We start from the raw sequence: 27007 nt of genomic DNA on the forward strand, positions 1-27007 counted from the left end.
GCCTGCGCGTGCGCCGTGTGCAGGCAGCAGCCCCAGGCTTGTCACAGAGCCTGGCGACCGCAGGGCGGCGGGGGTCTCAGTGCTGCTGCGGCCGAATCTGTGGCGTGAGGCGTCCTTGAGCTGAGAGGACCATGAACCGCAGTCGGCAGGTGACGTGCGTGGCCTGGGTCCGCTGCGGCGTGGCCAAAGAGACGCCAGACAAGGTAGGCCTGGCCGCTCGGAGGTAGGGGGAGCGGCCTCTTCGCGGCATCCTCGTCCTGGCCCGCCTAGAGAACCTGGACCCGCTCCACGCGGCCTGGGCCTGGCTGGTGTGACTGGCCGGGGTGAGGCAGGCTTTGGCCTGATTGTGGTGAGGGGCCCTCCGGCTCCGAGTCGGGGGCCGCGCCGCCTCGCGGTCTCTTCCCCCGAGTCCAGCCCACCCCCGAATTGGCGAGCACGTGGGCCTGGCGGGCGGGAAGGGGGCGGGGTGCTGCTCTCAGTGGGAAATCTCTCAACTTCTTACTGACAGCAGAGAGGCTTCACGCTCACTCTAGTGCGTGTTCAGGCATAGCGGGAAGAGGGAGCACGGGATAGTGGGAAACCACTTTCTACTCCTGTGCTTGGCATTCTGGGCAGGACGAGAGCTGTGGGGTAGAACAACTGGTATGGAGACTATGACGTCGTGAGGCTGGGCGCTGAATTAGGAATTTCTCGCAGTGATCCAAGTGAGATGTTGTGGCAGTGGGTGATGAGAGGTAAACCTGACACATTAAGAAGGAAAAAACCTGCAGAAGTTCGAGAATGAGTCAGTGGTAGAGGTGAAGATTATTTAAGTTGTTCAGCTGATATTTACTAAGTGCTTTCTGTGGGTTGGGCATTGTTCAGGGTCCAGGGTAGGCAAAAACAAAACAGAAAAATTCCCTGCCTTTATGGAGTTGACATGTGCATATATGTCCGTGGGAGTAAATGCTATGAATGGAAAGGGAGGGGGGACTGAATGTAATTGGGCCAGTGATGACAGAGATGGGAAAAGTGATAGGAATGTAAGTGGCTGGGAGGTGAGGTTAACAGGAATGAGGGCTTGGAAGGTTTAAATTCCACCAGGGGACAGACTGTGCTTGTTTTATTCACCAGTTTCTCCCATGTTTGGCTCCAGTAGGTGCTCATTGCATATATATAGAGAGAGAAAGAATAGGGCCAGGAAATTATCTCAGTAGAAATTATTGAAGGAGGTAATAGTTGTTATTAAAAAGGGACATGTAACCTTTTGAAGACTATATGAGTTCCAGACATATCCACACACTGGAACCACTTGGGGAGCTTCAAAAAGTAGTGATGTCTGGGGCACCTCATGGGCTTCATTGGTGGAGCCTAGACTCTTTTTTTTTTTTTTTAAGATTTTATTTATTTATTTGAGAGAGAGCACATGAGCGAGGAGAAGGTCAGAGAGAGGAGAAGCAGACTCCCTGGCATCGGACTCCAGGATCATGACCTGAGCCGAAGGCAGTTGTCCAACCAACTGAGCCACCCAGGCGTCCCGGTGGAGCCTAGGCTCTTGATCACAGGGTCATGAATTCAAGTGCCACACACCCGCCTGCACCCATTGGGCTTGCAGCTTACTTTAAAAAAAAAAAAAATACGGTGCCTGCGCCCCTCTCCTGCATATTGTGATTTAATTGGTCTGGAGTGTAAGAAGATTCCCTCCCCCCACCACGTGATTTTAATTGCAGACAAGTTTGGTAACCACTGCTTGAAGAGTTTGCGTTTATTCTACAAAATCAAAATAGGAAGAAGAGATTATTCTACAAAATCCCAGAAAAACTGAAATCAGTGAGAGTAATTAGAAAAATAAATATCTTTTTTTTAAAAGATTTTATTTATTTATTTGACAGACAGGCAGGCAGAGAGAGGGGGAAGCAGGCTCCCCGCTGAGCAGAGAGCCCGATGCAGGGCTCGATCCCAGGACCCTGAGATCATGACCTGAGCTGAAGGCAGAGGCTTAACCCACTGAGCCACCCAGGTGCCCCAAAAAATCAGTATCTTTAAAAAAAAAAATCTTTTAATTAATTTTAAAAGCCTTTAATTTCTGGAACAATGAATGTCCTCCCTCAGGAGGATTTCCATATTACTAGAGATGTTTAGTGCAAACTGAGTGATTGACTGAGTCATCATCTATCATCAAGCATCCATCCCTACCAGGGGCTGAGCACTGAGTTATGTGTGTAAACACAGAACAAGAAGTTGATTTCTGTCTTCAGTGAGTTTACAGTTTCGCAATAATGGGATGTTTTAAAAGGTATTAAAGCATTGATTAGATGAAAGAATGCCAGTTTTGAAATAAAGAGAAGATTCCAATGATCCTTTTGAACAGGATTTCCCAAGTGGAGAGTCTTAAAGGCAGCTGGAAAGATGGAAAGGTGGGGGGGTGGCTGGGTGGCTCAGGAGGTTATGCATCTGACTCTTGATTTTGGCTCAGGTCATGATCTCAGGGTCGTGAGATCAAGAGTCCTGCAGGGAGTCTGCAAAAAAAAAAAAAAGGAAAGAAAGAAAGATGCATCTGGAGTCTGGGGGCGCTAGAGAAGGATGAGTTAGGGGTAATCAGTTCCGAGGTGATAGTTTTAGTCTTCAGAATGAATGACCTTTGCAAGGAGGTGACAGCGTGTGACTCATAATGAGTATTTGGCAGTGAGAACCAGGAAAAGAGCAGGCGACCAAGGCAGGGGTAATTTATTTAGGGGAAACGAGGGGGAAATGAGAAGTAGCCAAGAAGAAATCAGAATAGTTGAAAGAAAATGAGATGGACTGTCACAGAAGCCAGTTTATACAAATTAGTCTTTTCTGAAAAGTCTGGGAAGAAGTAGACTGAGCTGTGTTTTTTTGGTTTTTGCTTTTTGTTTTTTAACAGTTTCAGGTGGGAAATGGATTTAATTATAAAGACCTGTGAAAATCCCATTTATGGTAAATTTAGGGAGTCTGGATTGAAGTTTGATTCTTGATATTTTTTGAAGTTATATTTTACATTAATTTGCAGACTTCTTTTTAACTCAGAGATTTATAAAGATTTCCTTAACTGTATGGTAATGAAATGTTTGCTCTCTTATAGGTAGAACTTAGTAAAGAAGAAGTAAAACGTCTCATTGCTGAAGCTAAGGAAAAATTACAGTAAGTTTAGGATTGTTGATGTCTAAAGTCAAGTCCAGATGAAATGTAAATTTCAAACAGTGATGATGAGGTGGTCTTATTGTCAGATGGTACCATTTAGGTGATTTCTCTTTTTTGTTCCTTGGCACAGAGAAGAAGGTGGCAGTGACGAAGAGGAGACAGGCGATCCTTCAGAAGATGGCATGCAGAGTGCACGTACCCAGGCACGACCAAGGGAGCCCCTGGAAGATGGCGACCCAGAGGATGACAGGACGCTGGATGATGATGAGCTGGCTGAGTACGACTTAGATAAATATGATGAGGAAGGTGACCCAGGTTAGAGTTCACTTACTTCTGGTTGTTAATCACAGGCTCAGTGTATTAGATCATGCTTCTGCTGTTTCAGAGCTTTTGTTGTCCTTTATACTGGTCAAATAATCTGGCTCAAGTCCAAGGCAGATAACATGTTTCCTAAACTAGTTGAAGAAATAAGCTAACCTACTAAACTAAGACGTAAAAAAGCATAGTATTGTATATTTTATTGCAAGTGGTGGGTATGATCTGTAATTCAAGTTGGGGGATGGGCAAAGGGGAGTGGGAGATACAGGCTTCCAGTTACAGAATGAGTAAGTCTTGGGGATGAAAGCTACAGTATAGGGAATATAGTCAGAGATGCTGTGATCGCGCTATGTGGTGACGGTTGCTACACCTGTGAGCGTGGCATGATGCATAGGAGATTATCACTGCGTTGTACACTTGAAACTAATACTGTGTTTCAGCTGTACCCAAATGAAAAAAAAAATCTGTAACTTGTGTCTCTTTGCAATAATGAGAGAGGGGTTATTACCCCCATTTTGGAAAAGAAAACTGAGGCTTACAAAGATGAAATGACTTTGCCAGGGCCACAGAGTGGTGGACAGTGGAGCTGAGGGTTGAACATTCTGTTGCTGCAAAGCCTTTACTCTTAGAGTACACTTCATTAGATGCAGAGAATAGTTTTTTCCATTGGACTCTGAGTTGTGCACACCTACACTTGTGACCATCCTGCTAGGACAGATGCCATGGGAATACAGAGAAAGGAAGAGCTAACCCAGCCTGGAGAAATGGCATTCAGAAACGGCTTCTTGGGGCACCTGGGTGGTTCATTCCGTTAAGCATCTGACTTCAGCTCAGGTCATGAGCTCAATGTCCTGGGATCATGCTCTGTGTCAGGCTCCCTGCCCAGCAGGGAATCTGCTTGTCTCTTTCCCTCTGCCTCTACCCCTGCTCATGCTCTCTTTCTCTCTCTCAAATAAATTAAAAAAAAAAAAAAGAAAGAAAAAGAAATCACTTTTTAATAATCTCCACACTGTGTGGATTATTGGCTGTCTTTCTCATCTAGTTGAAATTCCCATCTCTGTTTATTAGATGTTTAAGACAGATTAGGCCTGTCTCCTGAAAGTAGCTTTCCCTAACAATTAGAGTATATTTCTTTCCTGAGTTTTATGTTATTTGGGTTCTACTCTAGGTCACCCTTGCAGATTCGCCATAGGAGAATTCTAATTTGAGATAAGTTTAGTGAGAAAGGCATAATAGCATCTCTTTCAGAGTCCTATAGCAAATTAGCATATAAGCAGTTCTTTTTTTTTTTTTTTTTTAAGGATTTTTATTTTATTTATTTGACAGAGATCACAAGTAGGCAGAGAGGCAGGCAGAGAAAGAGGAAGGGAAGCAGGCTCCCTGCCAAGCAGAGAGCGAAGTGGGGCTCAATCCCAGGACCCTGGGATCATAAACTGAGCCGAAGGCAGAGGCTTTAACCCACTGAGCCACTCAGGCGCCCCACATATAAGCGGTTCTAATCTTGCAATAGAATAACCAATTTAACTTTGTGAAGCCCATCATTTTTTTTTTTAAGATTTTATTTATTTATTCGACAGAGAGATCACAAGTAGGCAGAGCAGCAGGCAGAAAGAGAGGGGGGAAGCAGGCTCCCTGCTGAGCAGAGAGCCTGATGTGGGACTCAATTCCTGGACCCTGAGATCATGACCTAAGCCAAAAGCAGAGGCTTAACCCACTGAGCCACCCAGGTGCCCCGACCCATCATTCTTATTTGATTTGACCAGGCAGCCCTTATTCTGCATCAATTCCAGTGTCGTAGGATAGTTTTCTGTCTTTTTAATAATAAGTACACTTTTTTTGTTTTTTTTTTTTTTTTTTTAAATTTACGAGGAGCAAGGAGGGACAGAGGGAGAGAGAATCTTAAGCAGGCTCCCTGTCCAGCACGGAGCCCGACTCAGGGCTTGATCTCAACCCTGAGATCACAATCTGAGCTGAAATCAAGAGTTAGACATTTAACTGACCAAACCGTCTGGGTGCCCCATAACTATACTTTTAATAATGACTATAAGGAGCCAGTTAGAAAATCTGAGCAAAGTGCTAGTATTTTCTAAGAGAGAGCTTTACAGTTTAATTTTAGTGGAACATTGTGAAGACCAAGACTATCAAGCATGCATTCCAGTATAAATGGTTTTTGTTTTTTTTTTTAAGATTTATTCATTAGAGAGCATATGTGTTGAGGGGAGAGGAAGAGGCTTAAGCAGACTCCCCGCTGAGCACGGAGTCTGATACAGACTGAGACCATGACCTGTGCCGAAACCTAGAGTCAGACACATAACTGACTGTACCCCCCCCCACGTCCCCCTATAAATGGCGTTTAAATTCCTGTTTATTATCCAGTATTTCCTTTCCCACCTGTGGATGATCCAGTTAGTTATGAAACAGATAGTTGGAGCTAAGACGGGATACCTTAGGAAAATGCTTTTGTCGAAATGACTGTTCAATTTATGAATTCTTACAGATACTGAAACTCTCGGTGAATCTCTCTTGGGTCTTACAGTCTATGGAAGTAATGATCAAGATCCTTATGTTACTCTGAAAGATACGGTAAATATTTACGTGGCTTTTCTAATTATGCTTCTTAAGTGTTTGGAAAACCTTACCAAATATCTGCTTCTAGTTAATGACTTATTCTCTCCACTTAGGAGCAATATGAACGTGAAGATTTCTTGATCAAGCCCAGTGACAATCTGATCGTTTGTGGCAGAGCTGAACAAGACCAGTGCAATTTAGAGGTCCACGGTAAGTGGGGGACAGCCCTTGGGGAAAGGTTCTCTAAGATGGAAATAATCACTATAATAGCTACTATTGTGAATTTTCAGGCACAGTTCCTGGTGGATCTTATTTAAGTTACATGGTTAATTATATACAGTCCGTAGATACGCTGGTCGTTGTGCCTGGGCATGTGTGGTCTGGTATGTCGCTCGTACATGACTTATTTATGGAAATAAGTCTCCTGGTGTGTGTGCGCGCGCAGGTTTAGTATTTTTTCGAACATTTTTGCCAGTTTTTCACTCTCCGTCTCTCCGCATTGGAGAAAACTTAGAAGGAAAGCCATATAAAAATACAGGAAACAGTTACAGTCCTGTTACCGCGAGGTAACTTGTTACCCTGACCTTTTACTCCAGTCTCTTTTCTGTGTACTTTTTCTTTACGTGGTGAAGATTATACTCAATAGACAGGTTTTTATTCTGCTTTTTCCCACAGTCCTTTCACATATTTCCCCTGCATTTCTTCACAAAAACTCAATGCAAGGGCTTCCATTCCTCTAGTCTCCTTTGCCAGTTCAAGGAATATTTGCACCACAGCCGGAGGTGAATGCTTTGAATCTGAAGTGGGCACTGATTTGAATTTTTCTTTTTCATTTGGATTTTTAAATCAGATGTATTTAATGTCGATATTTATTATGTCAACAAACATTAATTGAATAACTGTTTTCTAAAAAAATAGACCTTCAAGACATCTACAGTATTCTGCCTCTAGATTTTCCCTTCTGTTTTTCTTGTCCCTTCTCCTGTGCACATCCTCAGACATGTCTGTCCTTACTCAACAATCTTCTAATCATCTGTCTTTAAAATTTGAAGCTTTAAAGATATTAAGCTAAGGCCTTTTGCTATAGAAACACAGTTGCATAGTTTGAAAATTAAAATCTTTATGTTTATTTTTTTTTTTTTTTTTTTTTTTACATCTTCTAGGTTACTTTGTCACTTACTCCATTTCGTAGCTTGGATCTTTGGAAATCCTCACAATCCTTAAGACTGCCTTCAGGAAGTCTGTGGATTAGGCCATTTTGATCCCATGGCCCATTGTGGATCTATTTATAAAATGAAGGCTTTAAATAGCAGAAATGTCAGTGCAAAGTTATTCTTCTAATGATCTTTGAACTTTTTACATATTTCAAATAAAAACCATGCGGCAAAATTTTTAAAAAACCAATTCTAGAGGTACCTGGGTGGCTCAGTGGGTTAGGCCTCTGCCTTCGGCTTGGGTTGTGATCTCGGGGTCCTGGGATGGAGCCCTGCGTTGGGCTCTCTGCTCGGCAGGAAGCCTGCTTCCCCCTCTCTCTGCCTGCCTCTCTGCCTACTTATGATTTCTCTCTTTTGCTCTCTGTCAAATAAATAAATAAAATCTTTACCAAAAAAACCCAAACAAAACAATTCTAGGGATGCCTGGGTGGCTCAGTGAATTAAGCCTCTGCCTTTGGCTCAGGTCATGGTCTCAGAATCCTGGGATCGAGCCCCACATTCAGCTCTCTGCTCAGCAGGGGGCCTGCTTCTCCCCCCCCCCCCCGCCACCTGCCTCTCTACCTATTTATGATCTCTTTCTATCAAATAAATAAATAAATTCTTAAAAAAAAGTTCGAATTTCAAAAATCGAAACTCAGTTTGCCATTGATTTTTGTACATTTTCCTTTGAGAGCTTACTGGAGTCATTCCTTTGTATTTAGTGAGTATTGGAGAGGGGTTAAGAAGTTAAAGCAGTGGTAGTCCTACTTCCTTAGTCTAATCGACATCATTAAAGAGACCCTTGGATCTGATGTGGATCTCCAAATTATTTAGCATATCTCTAGGCAAGAATAAATTCAAAATTGCACTCAAAAGCTGATCTGAATGTTGATTTGACATGGACAAAAGGAGATTATTTTACAGCTTCATCATCATATTTTTTCTTTTAAGATTTAATTTATTTGACAGAGAGAGATCACAAGCAGGCAGAGAGGCAGGCAGAAGAGGGTGGGGGAAGCAGGCTCCCTGCCGAGCAGAGCGCCTGATGTGGGGCTCGATCCCACGACTCTGGGATCATGACCTGAGCCGAAGGCAGAGGCTTAACCCACTGAGCCACCCAGACGCCCCTTCATCATCATATTTATCTAAAATGTTAGCTGAGTACTTTGACCATAGTTGAGGTTCTCGCAGGACCACAGGTTTTCCATTTTAAACATTCGTCATGAAGTGATAGGATAGAATGTGACTTGGAATCTGCTGATCCAGGATCTAACCCAGATGCAGAGGTTTGAGGAATTTTTGAAAAGTTTTTATTTAAATTCCAGCTAGTGAACATACAGTGTAATATTAGTTTCGGGTGTACACTACAGTGATTCAGCACCTCCATGTGTCACCGGGGCTCATCACAGCAAGTGCCCTCCTTCTTCCCCATCACCTGTTGCTCCCAGCACCCACCCACCTCCATTCTGGTGACCATCAGTTCTCCACAGTTAAGAGTCTGTTTCTTGGTTTACAGTCTCTCTCTTTATTCCTATTGCTTGTTTTGTTTCTTAAATTCCACATGTAAGTGAAATCATATGGTATTTGTCTTTCTCTGACTTATTTCATTTAGCGGGATACTCTCTAGCTCTATCCATATCCTCACAAATGGCAAGATATCATTCTTCTTTATGGCTGAGTAATATTCCTGTGTGTGTGTGTGTGTGTGTGTACACACACACACACCACATCTTTACCCATTCATCAGTCAGTGGACATTTGGGCTCTTTCCGTAATTTGATTGTTGTAGATAATGTATAAATATAAACATCGGGGTCCGTGTACTCCTTTATATTAGTACTTTTGTATTCTTTGGGTAAATACCTAGTAGTGTGATTGCTGGATTGTAGGGTAGTTCTGTTTTTAACTCTCTGAGGAACCCCTGTATTGTTTTCTAGACTGGCTACTCTGGTTTACAACTCCACAAGCAGAGTTAGAGGAGGGTTCCCCTTTCTCCACATCCTTGTCAACATCTACTGTTTCTTGTGTTGTTGGTTTTAGACGTTCTGACAGGTGCGACGTGGTCTCTCCTTGTAGTTTTCATTTATATTTCCCTGATCAATGATGTGGAGCATCGTTCCATGTGTCTGTTGGCCATCTGTAGGTCTTCTTTGTAAAAATGTCTGTTTGTGTCTTCTGTCCATTTTTCAATTGCATTATTTGTTTTTTGGTGTTGAGTTTTATAGGTTCTTTATATATTTTGGATACTAACCCTTCATTAGATATGTCATTCGCAAATATCTGCTCCCATTCTGTAGGTTGCCATTTAGTTTTGTTGATTGTTTCGTTCTCTGTGCAGAAGATTCTAATTTGGATGTATCCTCTATATAGTTTATTTTTACTTTTGTTTCCCTTGCCTCAGAAAACATATATAGAAAGTGGTCTGAGGAATTTCTTTAAAAATTCTTAGCCTCTCTTAACTTTGCTTCTTTCTAGTAAAAAGCATATTGGGGGGCAGATTTCTGATTGTTTGGGCTCTGTTTTGTCAGTATTCCATTGCATAATTTTTAAAAACTTCTTAGTCATTGATTTTAACAATATCTTTGCTCCTTAACATTATAACTCTGAATGACAAAGAGCCAGTTGTTTTAGTTGTCATATTCCGAAAGTGTTCTCAAGAGCTTTATTTACATTGTTGATCTTTAAATACTAAAGCAGTAATTCTTGACAAGCATTTAGATTTCTAAATGTGAGTTATTTCTCTCCAGCGCTATTTTTTATTCATTCTTATAGCCAGATAGACCTTTAAAAGATAATAATCAAATGCTTCCTATGGGTCCCTTATGAGCATTTGTTTTCTGTAGTGGGTGGACGGGAGATAGGATTGTTCTAACCAGTGACATGCCGATGGGGGGCGCTCGGGCAAATGTCAGTTCCTTGCCACTGTTCCTGTTCCTTTGGAGCACACCAGGTGATAGGAATATATGAGACCTGCAGAATGTTGCTGAGCAGTAACAACTTGGGAGGCTCCTTTTGATGCCATCAGATGTGTCTCACTTTAAGCACGTGGGCTTCTGTAGGTTTAACAGGGAGAGTGTGTCCTTTTCGGTGGGATGTGATTTCTTACTCTGACGCAATAAAGTCTCGTCCCAATGTTTTATATTTTCAGTTTATAATCAGGAAGAAGATTCCTTTTATGTGCATCATGATATACTGCTGTCTGCATACCCTCTCAGCGTGGAATGGCTGAATTTTGATCCCAGTCCAGATGATTCTACAGGTAATTAGAAAAGCTAAGATGGCTCAGGGGTTCCTAGTCCTGTATGTTATTTCTAGCCACATAAGTTATGTATTCTGTATGAGTGTCTTCAGAATTGTTGATTTTTAAATGAAATTGTTATTTTATGAAGTTACATCGTTAGTTCTTAAAACACAATCATGTAATTGTTTTGAGTCTGTGTGTCTTCAGACGTCAGATAAGGAACTGCTATTGCTATAGGCAGAAGAACAGGCTAACAGCGTTAGGAGCTGCAAAACGGTGTGAGTAAACCCAGTAGAAAGTAGCATGGCCCAAGAGTTTGGTGGCATGGCCCTTCTGAGAAAACTTAAGTAAAACCAAACTGAAGAGAGAAGTCGGTTCTTGTGTTAGTCGCCGTAGCCCCAGCTGCGTGCTGCTACTTGCCCTATCCTGCCTCTTAAGAAAGGTAAAATCTGGTCCTGCTCAGCCTTACGTCTCGTTTGCCAAGCTTATTCACATTCATGGTCTGATTCGGCCCCTGTTTTCACAACACTGGTGAAGGTGGAACATGATTTTTGTTCTTAGAACCTAAGTAGGGACCCTGGGGTCAAAAGGCTGAGCCCTTTTTATTCAAATTATGGTCCAAGCGCCAGCAGCACCGGAGAGGCGTCACCTGGGAGCTGGTCAGAGTGCTTATGTAGGGACGCGCGCCAGCCCTCCTGAAACGGAATATGCGTTTGAACGATATGCAGGTGACGACACATGCATGTGAAAGTTTGAGAGAAAGTGCTCTAAGATATCACTCAACCCATGGTACAGTATTTTTCATTAGAAATGTTTCAAATCCAATACCTCACTTCCTCCTGTAGGAAATTATATTGCTGTGGGAAATATGACCCCCGTTATTGAAGTGTGGGACCTTGACATAGTGGACTCTTTAGAACCGGTCTTCACTCTTGGAAGTAAGCTATCGAAAAAGAAGAAAAAGAAAGGGAAGAAGGTAAACAAGTCAATAATTACTTAAACTCTCATGACAGAGTTTACTGGTGGGGTGGAGGCAGGAGAACAGACAGTCTTTCAGTTAGACGCTTTGGCAGAACAGGACAGATACTGTCCATAGTTGTGGTTTCAAAAGGCCCATCTAGGGAAGCATGGATCTCTGATTGCACAGAACGTCATTGGTATGTTATTCATCCTTCCCCAAAACACTTACTCTCAGGTTATGACCCTATTTGATATAGTAACTGTTCACACTAATATGCTTCTTGGAATTTTTGAAAGAATTCTCTTTAGCCTTTAGTACGTTGAATTCTAAATATCAGTGTATTAATTCCTGCAGCTTCTAAAACTTAACTTTGCGGTGGGGGTGGTTATTTGTAGAACTCTACTACCTAGATTAAGAACTGCTATAGTTTGTCTTCTGTAAGGAGTATTTATCCCAGATCCCTAAAGTAACAGGAAGGCAAGGTGTTTCTCTAGGTCTTCAAGCAAGTTTGCTGAAGATCAAACAGTGATCTTAAGATTTAAAGAATCTTTCAAATTAAGATCAATTACAGGGGTCACTTTAATACAAAAAGTAATGAAACAATTATTACAGAGTTCCTCAGCAGAGGGGCATACCGACGCTGTCCTGGACCTTTCTTGGAATAAGCTGATCAGGTAAAAAAGAAATAACATTTGGAGTATTGTTAGAGACTGTAACCACCGTCATCTTACCTCATGCCTACCCCTGTCTCCACGTCGTGTGTTGGGGTCTCTGTGTCTTCCTTTCCTTTCCTGCAGTGTATGCCACTTGAAGGCAAGGGCTTTGCCGTCTGTGTCCTCGCAGCCCCCACATCACCTGCCAGCTCCAAGGTCTTTAGGGGCTCGGGCTCGTTACAGACTTGGTGACCAAGCGCCCTCCCAGCAGCACTGGGGAAAAAACTGCTTCATTGCCAGTGGTGCCAAATTGTGTTTCTTTTTATGGAAGACATTTCCCTCACTTCGTTTAGTTTGCACAAAATCTCATCCAAATTTTTTTCAATTGATAAAATATATGTAATATTTACCATTTGAACTATTTTTTAAGTGTATAGTTCAGTGGACATTGTTGTGCAGTGTCCAACTCCAGAACTTTTGTCATCTTCCAGAATTGAAAGCATGTATCCATTAAATAATAACTCTCCATTCTTGGTGCCCCCAGGCCCTGGTAACCTTTCTATCTCTGTAAAATCCACTCTTTTTTTTTTCTTTTCTTTTTTTTTTTTTTTTTGTAAAATCCACTCTTGCAGTTACCTCATAAAGGTAGAATTATATAGTATCGGCCCTTTGGTGACTGGCTTATTTCACTTAGCATGAGGTCCTCCGTGTCGTTGCATGTGGCAAGACTGCCTTTCTCAATGTCCGAATGACATTGCATTGTTCGGATCACCCACTTTTTGTTTTTCCATCTGTCGGCGAATGCTTGGGTTGCTCCCACCTCCTGGCCATTGTGAGCAGTGCTGCGGTTATGCACATTGATGTAAATAACGTGGGTGTACAAATATCCCAGCTTTCAGTTCTTTTGAGTGTCTCCCCAGAAGTGAAATTGCTGCTTCGTGTGGCAGTTCTGTGTTCACCATTTTGTGGAGCACTTTTCAGGTGCCTGTTGGCCCATTTGTGTTTATCTTCGGAGAAGTGTCTTTCTAAGTCCTTTGCACATTTTTGAATTGAGGTTTTTGGTTTTTCACTGAGTTGTAGTTCTTTATATAGTCCAGATACAACCTCTCATCAGATACGCAATTTGCAAATATCTCCCCCCATCTGACAGATCACCTTTAACTCTTTTATAGTGCCCTTTGACGCACAGAAGCTCTTAATTTTGATGTAGTCAATTTATTTTTACTTTTGTTGCCTGTGCCTTTAGTGTTCTATCCAACTAATCTTTGCCAGATCCTTGTCATGAGGTTCTTACCTTGCGAGTTTTATAGTCTTAGCTCCTACATTTAGGTGTTTGGATCCATTCTGAGTTAAGTGTTGCGTACAGTAGAAGGTAAGAGTTCCACTTCCTTCTTTTGCATGTGTCGTCTGCATATTCTTTATACTCATCCTTAAACAGCAGTTACCCCAGAAGGCCATTTTCCTAATAGCATGGTTGGTTTGAGGGGCTTCTAAGGCAAGGAAGGTAAGCATCGGGTTGAGCTTACTTGAGGCGTAAGAACAAACTGGGTCACCCAAGGCCCATTTTCTCAACATCTCTGTTACACGGGATACTTTGTAATTGTGAGCCCTGTGAGGAGGGTCCCAGAGTGCTGGCTTACCGAGGGAGATCCTGTCTTCCTGTTTGCGTTCAGACCTCTTCCGAGTTAGAACCATTTGGTGAGGGGCACCTGGCTGGCTCATTCCATAGCGTATGTGACTCTTGATCTCAGGGTTGTTAGTTCAAGCCCCACATTGGGTGTAGAGATTACTTAAAAATAAAATCTTTAAAAAAAATAAGTAAAGGTTAAATTCCTGGCCTCTAATCCCCTTAAGATTGAGTCACATCTGGAGCAAGGGCCCAAGAATCTGTTGTGTTGTTTTGTTTTTTTATGGGGCGCCTGGGTGGCTCAGTGGGTTAAGCCGCTGCCTTCGGCTCAGGTCATGATCTCAGGGTCCTGGGATCGAGCCCCACATCGGGCTCTCTGCTCAGCGGGGAGCCTGCTTCCTCCTCTCTCTCTGCCTGTCTCTCTGCCTGCTTGTGACCTCTCTCTGTCAAATAAATGAATAAAAAATTCTTAAAAAAACAAAACAAACAAAAAAAAACTTCCCCAGGTTTTGGGCGCCTGGGTGGCTCAGTGGGTTAAAGCCTCTGCCTTCGGCTCGGGTCGTGATCTCAGGGTCCTGGGATCGAGGCCTGCATCGGGCTCTCTGCTCAGCAGGGAACCTGCTTTCCTCCTCTCTGCCTACTTGTGATCTCTCTCTCTCTCTGTCTGTCAAATAAAAAAAAAAAAAAAAATCTTAAAAAAAAAAAAAAACTTCCCCAGGTTTTATCTGAATTGGGCCCGTTCTTAACTAATGGGCAGACAATTAAGAGATCGGAATGAGTGTGCCCTGCTTTTAGGAACCCAGTTGTTTATAAATCTGACCTGTCATGGTAATTATGTATACTAAATTCTTACATATAGTAGTTGTTAATTTGAGTAACTGAGTTTGTTCAGGCGGAACAATCCCTCATCACTTCCAGCTGATCCAGCAGTGCCTTTGCCCAGCCACAGCTCCCGAGCTCCGTGTGGACGCTGCCAGCACCAGTGCCCCTGCCGCTTCGTGACTGCAGGGCCACCCGTGTCTTTGCTCCTTAACTCCTCTACTTTCTCCATCTTATTACAGACCTTGGTTCTCCTTTCCCCTTTCTTTACTGAAAAGGTACAGAATGCTTTTAAATACTTGCCATACATGCCCTGGTGCACAGAAAAGTTTGGGATGTCGTGAAGAATAACATGTTGACCTTGTTCCTAGTTGGGGAAGTAAAATGCTCCCAGGACCAACACGCATGTTCTCTGCTCATTCATACTCTTATTCTTGTACTCTTCTTGGGAGTATAGCATTTGGGAGTTTGGGGGGCTGGTAATTTATTTTTAAGCCTGATACACTAAGAATTTTAATATGAAAGGAATCTCAGGTGTTGGGAGAAGGACTAGGATGAAAAATGTACCGTGAAATTTTAACTTTTTGCTGTTGGCAGGCATTGAATGTAAACAAAATATTGGGAATTTAAGTAACATTAAATCTTTGACCTGCCGAGGACTTAAAACATTAATGACTTGTATATGGGACTTAATGGTAGAAATGTGAAATCCATTGATTAGATTAGAATGAAATAATATACATGATCCTCTTAAGAGACCCTGCCTGTGTTACTGAAATGTGAGTTATAAAACAGAAAGCAGTTTGTATAATGGAAGTATTTCTTGAGGAAATAATACTCCAGAAATGGACCCATCAACATTTTATTTTAACAGCATATCGATTTTCTGGACAAATATTATGATCACTAATGACTTAATTCTATGTCAGAGCCATTTCAAATCAGATAGTGAAGAATGAGGTTCCAGGAATATCTATTTTTACAGAGAGGAAAGACGGGCAACTAACATTAATCAGGGACCTCCTGTATTCTGGTCACTCAGCCATGTACTTGAATAGTAACCCTTTGAAGCTGGTTGTAGCATTCTCATCGGCAGGCAAGGAAGTGAGACTGACTTCTAAGACCTATGATTAGTAAATGGCAGCACCAGGAATCCTTTTCAGGTTTTCTGGGCTCTGAGGCCTGTGTTCTCTTGTAGAATGACATTATTAGCACTTGCTCCCTAAGAGGTAGGCAAATTGTTTTTTCTTATTAATAGCATTTAATGCCTTTTTTTTTTTAAGATTTTATTTATTTATTTGTCAGAGAGAGAGAGCAAGCACAGGCAGACAGAGTGGCAGGCAGAGGCAGAGGGAGAAGCAGGCTCCCTGCCTAGCAGGAGCCTGAGGTGGGACTCGATCCCAGGACGCTGGGATCATGACCCGAGCTGAAGGCAGCCACTTAGCCAACTGAGCCACCCAGGTGTCCAATGCCCTTTTTTATTTAAAAAAAAAAAAAAAATCGAGATATAAAATCACATATCATGAAATTCAGTCTTTAACGTGTACAATTCAGCGAGTTGGGGTGTATTCCCAAAATTGTACACCTATCTCCACTGTCTAATTCCATAACATTTTCATCAGGCCAAAAAAAGCAATCTGTATTATAAACGGTCATTCCTCCTCCTCCTGTCCTTCCAGCGCCAGGCAGCCACTAATCTTCTTTCTGTCTCTCTGGATTTGACTGTCTGGACATTCCTTCTTAGAAAAGGAATCATAAAATATGTGGCCTTCTGTGTCCGGATTCTGTCACTTTTGTATAATGTTTTCAAGGTCCATCCTGTTGGAGCATTAATTAGTACATCATTCCTTTTTAATTGCTTGAATGGATATACGACATTTCATGTATCTGTTCACCAGTTAATAGACATTTTGTTTGTGATTGTTTTTTGCCTATTTTGAATAATGCTACTGTAAATATTAGTGGACAGATTTTTGCACAGACCTGTTTTTATTTTCTAGGATCTATACCTAAGGAGTGTAATTTCTAGGCCATATGGTAGTGTCTATACCATTTCCATTCCCACCAGCATGGTAGCTGATTTTTCTGTTTTGCTAGCACTTACTATTTTTTGTCTTTTTCATTGTACCTGTCCTGTGAGTATGTAGTGGTATCCCATGTTTTCATTTTCATTTCCCTAAGGAAGAACTTTTCACATGCTCATTTGCTATTTATAGATCTTCTTTAGAGAAATGTCCATTCATATTCTTTGCCCATCTTCTGATTAGATTATCTTTTTATTATTTGAGAGTTCTTTATATATTCTAGAATCAAGTTCTTTATCAGATATGACTTACAAATAATTTTCTCCCATTCTGTGGTCTTTTCACTTTCTTGATGATCTCATTTACAATACAAAAGGTTTTCATGTTGGTGATGTCCAGTTCATTTATGTCTTTTGTTTCTAAGGCTTTTCATGTCATACCTAAGACATCATTGCCTAACCCAGGGTCACAAAGATTTATACCTGTTTTCTTCTGAGAGTTTCATAGTTTTAGCTCTTACATTAGTAGGTCCATGATCTATTTTGAGGTCGTATGAGATAGAGGTCTAACTTCATTCTTTTACATGAGGATATCCAGTTGTCCCCGAGCCATTTGTTGATAATACTGTACTTTTCCCCATTGAACAGTAAATAATCTTAACATCTTTGTCAGAAACAAATGACCATAAATTTGAGGATTTATTCTTCATTCTATTCTGTTAACTGGTATGTCTGTCCTTAAGCCAGTACGACATTGTTAGGATTATTGTGGCTTTTCAGTCCATTTTGAAAGCCATACTGTGAACTTTTCAGCTTTGCTCTCTTTTCCAAGATTATTTTGGCTGTTCTGAGTCCTTTACATTTCCCTATGAGCTTTTTTTTTTTTTTTTTTTAGATTTTATTTATTTATTTGACAGAGAGAGATCACAAGCAGGCAGAGAGGCAGGCAGAGAGAGAGGAGGAAGCAGGCTCCCTGCTGAGCAGAGAGCCCGATGCGGGGCTCGATCCCAGGACCCTGAGATCATGACCTGAGCCGAAGGCAGCGGCTTAACCCACTGAGCCACCCAGGCTCCCCATCCCTATGAGCTTTTTTTGAAGATTTATTTATTTTAGAGAAAGTACATGCAAGTGGGTGAGACAGAGGGAGGAAAATAAATCCCAAGCAGACTCACACCAAGTGCAGAGTCTGATGAAGGGCTCGATCCCATGACCCATGAGATCACAACCTGAGCTAAAATCATATGTTGGATATGCAACCAGCTGAGCCACCCAGGCACCCCTCCATATGAATTTAAAACCAGCTTGTCCATTCTTTGCCAAAAAAAAAAAAAAGTCTGCAGGGATTTTGAAAGGGATTGGCCGAATCCTTAGATCAGTCTGGAAATAGCAGTATTTCTGTCTTAACAACATTAAATCAGAGTGCCTGGCTGGCTTAGTTGGTGTAGCATGCAACTCTTAATCCTCAGGGTCATGAGTTTGAGCCCCACATTGGGTGTAGAGATTACTTAAATAAGTAGATAAATCTTAAAAAAAAAATAAATAAGTCTTCCAATCCATGAACATGGGATATCTTTCCATTCATTCTGATGCTCTTTCTTCCAACAATCTTTTGTAGCTTTCAATATGTAAACCTTAAATGCTTTTGTTAAATTTATTCTTAAGTATCTTATTCCTTTAGATGTTATTGAAAATGGAATTCTTACATTTAGTGCTCTTGACTTTAAAAACAATTACCTGATTTGTCTCCTCCCTTTCTCAGAAACGTGCTGGCAAGTGCATCAGCTGACAACACCGTAATTCTGTGGGATATGTCCTTAGGGAAACCAGCAGCTAGCCTTGCTGTACACACAGACAAGGTATGGTGATTGAGTGGATAAAAGGGAGTCTAAAAAGTATGGGACAAATGTTGGCTACAATAATCCCAAACATACATGACTTTCTATGAATTATAAAGTGCTTTGACATGCTGTCTTATTGAACCCTCACAGAGCCCAATATGATAGTTAGAATTACTCATCTTAGAGATCCAACTACGGAGACAGATGAAGTGACTGGAAACATTAGTAATTTGTAGCATGTTTACAGAGACCCATAAAGAGACAGGGCTGTCAATCACCAGATGAGGTTAAAGAATTTAACAGATCTGTTGTTGCAGAACTCAGAGGTCAGATGTGTTAGCGTACAGTGGGGGACTTCAGAATATGTCAGAATATGTAGAGTTGCCCAGTTTGACTGCTCGCTCTTTTGTTCTCAGTATATTTAACATTTGAGGGATGTAAGTATTCTGTCAAACACAACTTGAGAAATCCTGCATTGTCTTTAAAGTATCTGTTTTTATTTGAAAATGCTTGTCCTTTTAAGTATGTAGTACATTTGTTTCTCTAAATACTACTAAATTTCAAAGGGAGAAATTTATAGAAACACTGCCAAATTGATTCTCTTGATTTAAGTACTCAGCAGTTTTACCAAAACCAAACAAACATAGATCTGTTTATTTATGTTTTCTCCTATTAGGTCCAGACTCTGCAGTTTCATCCATTTGAAGCACAGACTCTGATTTCTGGATCCTATGATAAGTAAGAAAACACTGCAGGAATTATTGCTGCTGTTTTTAATCTTCTAATTCAGAAAGTATGACTTGATGCTCAGACTACAATACTGAGTGTTTAAACTTGCAGTAATACTCACTTGTCCCTTTCAACTTTGGTCCTTTCAGTCTCTAAGGGAATGTTGTTCTGTTGTAATAATGTAGTTCCTAACTAGCATTTGCTTCGATTTTTAGAGGGCATAGGAGTTAGCCATTGCTACAAAGCAGGCTGTCCAAAATTCAGTGACTTAGAATAGACTTACAATAGACATGTATTTCTTACGCCACTGCAAGATTGAGCTAATCTAGGCTAGGTTCACCTGGTAGATCTTATTTTGGTGGGGCTATGGAGATTGGGCTCTCCTTGTTTCCTGTCCTCAGGGGACCAGTGAGCCAGCCCCCACACGTTCTCATGGTGAGGTCAGATGCTTCAGCAGAGATACCAAACGCCTCTTTAGACCGAGGATCAGAACTAGTATACTTCTGGCTTACTTTCTGGGCGGAAAGAGATAACATGGAATGGGGAACAGAGTGTCTTTATGGAAAAATTCCTATAATCCTGACAGAGTGTGTGGCTGGAGAGGAAGGTGAGGAATTAGACCCACTGCAGTCCCGCACAGGGGTTTCCCAGTCATGCGTGTGCACCCTTTTTTTGCGGATTGGGTCTGAAGGTGGGAGAGAGAGCCAGTAGAAGCAGAAACCAACTTGTAGTCTTTATTTTGATTCCTTACTCTTTTGAAGAGTAATAGTTAATATTTTTTAGTTCGGATTCATTCAGAATTATAAAAGCCTATCTACTGGCTTCCCCAGCACAGTAACCTGCTTATAGAGTAAATGTGGTTAAGACATGAATTATCTGGCTCTGAGCACTGCTGGGAACAGGAAAATTCAAAGTTGTCCTAGTCTTTTGGAAATAGGGAGGATTCATCTTGTGAGTGGATGGCTCAGCCTGGAGACGGTCAAGTCTGCTATCATATCCAGAGCCACCAGTGCCTTCAAGTGACAGAACCAGAGTCTACCAGCTAGTGAAAATCAACTCCTCTTTTCTTCTTTATTTTAGAACCTTAAAACAGGCTTTATATAATTGGATCTTGAGTTCACAGTGTTGTTTTGTTACCATTTCATTATAAGTAAATATAAAACATATAGACGAATTGAACTCTTAAAACCCAACTTTGCCTGTCTGTCCAGGTCAGTGGCTTTGTATGACTGCCGAAGTCCAGATGAAAGCCATCGAATGTGGCGATTCAGCGGGCAGATTGAGAGAGTGACTTGGAATCACTTTTCACCTTGTCATTTTTTGGTAAAACTACATACTGTTTTGCTTATCTAGGTTACTAATGACTTGCTCTAATTCCATTGTAGAGAGAATCTTTCTCTGTTGGAGGTTTGTTTGTTTTTGTGGGGGGAGGGTTGGGGTTTGTTTTTTGGTTTTTTGTTTTTTTTAAGTCTCCATGCCCAGTATGGGCCTTGAACTCCCAACCCTAACATGGAGAGTCACATGCTCTACCAACTGAGCCAGCCAACTGCCTTGCTTTTTCTGTATTAATACTGTGGAATAGTTAGATTTTAGGGTTAAAAAAAACTTAATAATAATGGGGCAGCCACAAATGGTTAACATGTAAATGATTTTGCTAATTTCCAGCCATTTCAAAGTGCCACATTTTAGTTCCTGATTTTGATTGTATTATTAGTGTTTCTTTGAAATATTAAGCATACCTAATCTATATTTTTTAATAGTTAATTTCATCCAAGAAGATGATTTTATTTAAATTAAATGGAGCTTCAGTGATGAGAATGCTAGCCTGTTTAATATAGCAGTCTCCCAGATAGGAAAAAGTATTAAGTTCTTGGTTTAAATATCCTTAATATGTACAGGATAACAGTTTTCTGTGTAGCATCCAAAGATTCTGCAGACCTTTCAATCCATGGAGAAATAAAACCCGAGCTTTCATCCAGAAGATTAAAGAAATTGTGGTACATCCATAAATTTCCTAATTTTCCTAAAGTAAAATGTGTAGTACTTTATGAATGAGAGAAAGAAATGCTTTCTTAAAATCAGTGGATAGTTTTATTAAGGTTCCTGAAACATTGATTCTGAGCACATTTAGTCTCCTCTCTGTACTCAGAGGCGCATTGCTGTTCCCAGCTGTGTCCTGAAGCCACATTCCCTTTTATGGTTATCAGGAGTGAAGTGCCAGTTGTATTTGAATGTTGTGTTGTAATTTGGCTCTCAACACTCAAGCACACATAATTTCTGAGGTTATTTGCTAACAAGTTTTCATTGGTATTAAATCACAGATACTTAGGAAAATGGAAAGTGATTACAATTAAATGGTTTGCCTCCTTCACTCCAGGCTCCCACGATGAGACCTCTGTCCTCTTTTTGTCCTCTTCGCAGCCCAGCCATTAAGACTTATCACTTGTTCCTTTTTCCCCTCCTTGTTTCCTGTCGTGGCTGTTGCCCTCAGCTGGCACACAGGCGCAAGTCTCTCTCCTATCCTTGACTAGGTCTGTCTCTTGGTTGCTTCTTTTCTCCCCTTTCTTGGAAGTGTAACAATCCACCGTAATCTGCCTTCCTTACTGATTAAGCCTTTCTGCCAAATGTTGACATTCATTAATTTCTTCAGAAGCGCTATTTCTTTGCTCCCCTGACCTCCTATATTATACCCTCTCTCTCTGGTTCCCTCTGCCTGTACCGTAAATGCTGTGCTTCCCAGGTCTCTGTTCCCTTGGACCTGACCTCAGCTTGCCCATCTCTCACCCTCGCCCACACCACCACCAGAGCTTCATCCTCCTACCCACTGCACGGTACACGCACCAGCTACATTAGTCCATGCAGGGACAAATCCCGCTTATACCCCAGTAAATTTTTCGTGGGTTTTTTTTTTTAAATAAGCTCCTCGAGTAAATAGCTGGTTTCCACTGTAATTTCCACTGCTTACCCATTGCTAAATTTTCTTGCCATGTAGCATGACCTTGACCGTCTTTTACTCTTTCCAGGCCAGTACAGATGACGGCTTTGTGTATAATTTGGATGCACGTTCAGATAAGCCAATTTTTACACTTAATGCACACAATGATGAAATTTCCGGTGAGCCCAAATAGTGTTTCATTTCTATTAACTTAAGATGAAGTAAATCTACATTTCAGAGTCTGAACTAATCTCTTCCTTTAGGTCTTGATCTAAGTAGTCAGATCAAGGGCTGTCTTGTGACAGCATCAGCAGACAAGTATGTGAAGATCTGGGACATATTAGGAGACAGGCCAAGTCTGGTTCACTCTAGGGACATGAAAATGGTAAGAATTTTTCTGGGCATCTTCCTTTTCTGCTTTTTTGTTTGTTTCTGACCTGTATTGTCGTCTTTCCCTAGGAATCACTGCATTAAAGAATATGGGTTTGCTGGGAGGTTCATTTTGAGCTTAGTCAAATTTGGTGGGAGGTTTGTGAGTCATTGAGTTCCTCTAAAATTATCCTATCTGGTTCCTTTCCTAACAGACACAATGAACAGTTGTTTGGGAAGAAGGATGGAAAGAGATTTTCTAGGACTTAAGTAGAATGGCTGTGGTTTTCTTTTTTTAACTCTGAATTGAGGCCCATCCCAGGAAAGCTTGGACCTTTAGGACACTGTAGCTGTAAAGGCCAGTTTATCTATCACTACATCTTTGCATAACTAGTTTTGACTACACCAAAATAGATTACTATGTAGTAGCAAAAAATTTAGAAATAACCAGAATTCATTTAGCAAATATTTATTGAGCACCTACTATATGTCAGGCACTGAGTTAGTATAATTGTAGATACAGAACACTGCACATCTGTTTGTATAAATATTTGTGGGGAAAGTTAGCTACAAATGCAATTATATAGTACTATCTCCCGCTTATATTTAAATGCTTAATGTTTAAATTTAAAATCTTATCCCAAAACATAAACAGTATTATCTTAGTGATTTTTATACTTTGTGTTTGTTTTCTATAATGCATATGTATTAGTAATAAGCATAAAAAAATTCAGAAGTTAAAAAAATGATTTAATGGTGACCTACAGTAACATCATTGCTTAAAAAGGGAAATAAAAGTTTCTGGGAAAACTGAGATTAGAGACCTAAGTAGTCAGAGTGCATACATGCTCACAGAATGGCCATCGTGCTAAACTTAGGTGGCTTTGTCTTGTAAGACTCTGCAAGAGACTTAAGACATACTGGTGAGCTGGTTCAGATTTATGTAGATAGGAGCAGGGGTTTACATTGGGGCTTTCTGGAAGAACTGACCATCTGTTTTCCTCTTCCTAGGGAGTTCTGTTCTGTTCTTCCTGTTGCCCTGATTTGCCATTTATTTATGCCTTTGGAGGTCAGAAAGAAGGGCTTCGGGTCTGGGATATAAGCACAGTCTCATCAGGTAAGAATTTTAATTCCCTTTTTCTAAACAAGAAAAATATGTGGCTTGAATACATTAAGTAGATCTGATGTTCATCCTGTAATGTAGTGCGCTTGGGGAAATAGACAAGATCATATGTAATTTGGAGATGTTCATGTTCACAAATTTGTCTTCACAATTTTTTTTTTTTTTTTAAGATTTATTTATTTGACAGAGAGAGAGATCACAAGTAGGCAGAGAGGCAGGCAGAGAGGCAGGCAGAGAGAGAGAGGGGGAAGCAGGCTCCCTGCTGAGCAGAAAGCCTGACATGGGGCTCAATCCCAGGACCCTGGGATCATGACCTGAGCCGAAAGCACAGGCTTTAACCCACTGAGCCACCCAGGCGCCCCTGTCTTCACAATTTAAATGTAGATTATTTTTTAAATACTTGACAAAATTTGAATTTATGGGAAAGCTGGAAGGAAATATAACATGGTTTCTAAGAACAGCCCTCCCCTTCCCAGTGTGAATAATCCACCTTTTCTCAACTACTTCCCATAAAATCCAGCTTTCCTTAAGGAACCCCTCCTCTCCGGAGACTTCAGGGGAACCTGGTTGCTTATTTATTACCTTGAGGTTGTCTGGCTTGTCCTATACACACAGAAGATGTAGCTCTACTAATCCCTCAGTCTTCCATGTAGAAAAAAAGCCTTTAAATCCAAAAAAGTTTTCTTCTGGTTAATGAAAGAAAATAGTCACTTTATCAAGGTAGAGTAAAACCAGGACAAGGCAAAAAGAAAGTTAAATAGCAGACCAATTTAAAACACAGTTAACTTCATTCAGAATGTTAATCTGGACTTCTGTGTTGGTTATTTCATTTCCCATTGATAAAGTATTAAATATAGTTTCATAAAATTTCCACACTTGAGCAGAGAACCATCCTTGTTCATTTCTGCATCTCTGTGTTTTATATTATAGGTTCTTAATTTTCTGACCTGGTAACTTCTCAACTGTTTATTTGTGTTTTAGTAAATGAAGCATTTGGAAGACGAGAGAGGCTTGTTCTTGGCCATACGAGAAGTTCATCTATCAGTGGCCCTTTTGGGAGCAGGAGCTCAGACACACCAATGGAGTCTTAATGCGGAGCAGAAAATTTCCTGGTTTTATTACCTTAACTCAGTTTTAAAAACCTGGCTGAGAAATCTCCACGTGTAGCTACAGCCATGTAGTGACTGAAACAAACTTCGTTTCTTGCTGCCAGACATTCCTCTGCGGCTATGGCGGCAGCACAGACAGGGCTGGTCTTTGTGCTTTGCCTTTTCAGTGTGTGGGGTTTAGGGATCCTGCTCATTTCTGGAAGAGAATAATAAAGAGGTTTTTAAAAAATAATTCCTAAAATATGCCATATGTCATAAGTAACCTATAGGTTTGTAAAATAGGTAGTAATTTATGGAGTTTTAGAAGAAAATCCTCTGATTTTAAACAATGGGTAAACCCAGGCCTTGAAAGGTTGTGACTTGGCCAAGATTGCACAGTAGCCATAAACACGGGCAGGTGCCCCAGGAATTGCTCTTTCCTGACTTGACTCTTTTCCAACTAATGTTCATGATTTTAGAAATGTTCTCAGTGCTACTTGTAAAGTTCAGTGACTAAATTAAAGGTGAAATGTCTCTTTTCCCCCAGCATGGTATTCACTGTTATCAAAGAAAAAGAGGTATTACATTATGATAAAGATGTCAGTCCAACAAGAGGATAGAACATTCATAAATATCAGAGGAGCACTTAAACACATAAAGCAAATATTAACAGACATAAAGGGAGAAACAGCAATACAGTAATAGTAGCAGACTTTAATACCCCACTTTCATCAAGAAATAGACCAGACAGAAAATCAATATGGAAACATTGGCCTTACAGACATAAACACAGCATTCCTTCTGAAAGCAACAGAATACACATTTTCTGTAGCACACCTGGAAAATTCTCCAAGATCACATGTACCACCAAAAAAAGTCTTAATTTCAGAAAATTGAAAATTGAAATATCAGGTATCTTTTCTGACCACAATGGTATGAAACTAGAAAATTAGATGAAGCACACTAGAAGATTTGCAAATATATGGAGATTAAATAGCATGCTACTGAACAGCCAATGGGTCAAATAAGAAAGGAGAGAAAAGGCCTTGAGACAAGTGGAAACACAACATACCAAAACTTAAGGGATATACCAAAAGTTCACTGCATTCAGTGCTGGGATCAAGAAACAAGAGCTCTCAACCTAATTTTACACCTCAAGAAACTACAAAAAGGAACAAAGCCCAGAGTTAGTAGAAGGAAGGAAATACAGATCAGAGTGGAATAATAATACATGAAATAGAAACTAAAATGAATCTGAGAGCTTTTTTTTTTTTTTTTTAAAGAAAACTGACAAACCTTTAGCTAGACTGAGGATATAGGATGCAAAATCAAACATGACAAAGAAGTTGTTACAACCGATAGACCACCAAAATACAAAGGATCCTAAGAGACTACTATGAACAGAGTACAACAAATCAGACAACCTAGGGGACATGGAAAATTCCTAAAAATATACTACCTACCAAATCTGAATCATGAAGAAATAGAAAATCTGAAGGGACCAATTACTAGTAAGGAGATTGAATCAGTCATTAAAAACATCCCAACAGGGGCACCTGGGTGGTTCAGTGGGTGACCTGATGGGATGGAATCATGGGATGACCTGAGCCTCTGCCTTCAGCTCAGGTCATGGTCTCAGGGTCCTGGAATTGAGCCCCACATCAGGCTCTCTGCTCAGCAGGGAATCTGCTTCCTCCTCTCTCCCTGCCTGCCTCTCTGACTACTTATAATCTCTATCAAATAAATAAATAAAATCTTTTTTAAAAAATCCCAACAAATAAAAGTTAAGGACCAAACAGCTTCACTGGTGAATTCTACAAAACATTTGAGTAATAACATCTGAATAATACCTAACTAATCCTTCTCAAACTCTTTTTAAAAATTTGAAGAGAAAGGAATACTTCAAACTCATTTCATAAGGCCAGCATTACCCTGGTATTAAACTGGAAAAGGACACCACAAAAGAATTATAGGCCAGAATCCTGATGAACATAACTGCAAAAAGCTCTACCAAATACAAACCAAATTCAACATTAAAAGGATCATTTATCATAATCAAGTGGGATTTATTTCAGGGATGCAAGGATGGCTCAATACCTGGACATCAGTAGTGATGCATCTCAACAGAGGATAAAAATCATAAGGTCACCTTAATATAGATGAAGAAAAAACATCTGACTGAATTGAATATCCATTCTAAAAACAGTGGGTTAGCAGGAATGTACCTCAACATAATAAAGGTCATATACCACAAGTGTACAGCCAATGTAGTGAAAAATTTAAAGCTTTTCCTCCTAAGATCAGAAACAAAACACTCTCCTCACTTTTATGCCGCCTAGTATTGGAAGCCCTAACCAGAGCAATTAGGCTTTGGAAAAGGA

At 40.7% G+C, this 27007-nt stretch overlaps 1 protein-coding gene across 1 annotated transcript; it reads left to right on the forward strand.

Moving 5' to 3' along the window:
- PWP1 (PWP1 homolog, endonuclein) lies at positions 1 to 25667 on the forward strand. Its single transcript, XM_047741842.1, has 15 exons — positions 1 to 203; positions 3083 to 3141; positions 3272 to 3456; positions 5957 to 6042; positions 6141 to 6237; positions 10369 to 10479; positions 11307 to 11437; positions 12035 to 12096; positions 18304 to 18400; positions 19059 to 19120; positions 20323 to 20434; positions 22135 to 22225; positions 22310 to 22431; positions 23427 to 23532; positions 24520 to 25667. Exons 1-15 carry the CDS (start codon positions 132 to 134, stop codon positions 24627 to 24629), a joined length of 1503 nt encoding a protein of 500 aa, XP_047597798.1. The 5' UTR covers positions 1 to 131; the 3' UTR covers positions 24630 to 25667.
- Positions 25668 to 27007: the final 1340 nt, after the last annotated feature.

This window comes from Lutra lutra, chromosome 8, assembly GCF_902655055.1.
Source record: "Lutra lutra chromosome 8, mLutLut1.2, whole genome shotgun sequence".
Lineage (NCBI taxonomy): Eukaryota > Metazoa > Chordata > Mammalia > Carnivora > Mustelidae > Lutra > Lutra lutra.

Excerpts from the sequence above, each read along its gene's own strand:
- PWP1 (XM_047741842.1), top strand. The coding sequence starts at position 132 with ATGAACCGCAGTCGGCAGGTGACGTGCGTGGCCTGGGTCCGCTGCGGC. Across the intron at positions 3,457-5,956 it reads TGATGAGGAAGGTGACCCAG|ATACTGAAACTCTCGGTGAA; the intron begins GTTAGAGTTCAC and ends GAATTCTTACAG. Across the intron at positions 19,121-20,322 it reads ATTTCTGGATCCTATGATAA|GTCAGTGGCTTTGTATGACT; the intron begins GTAAGAAAACAC and ends CTGTCTGTCCAG.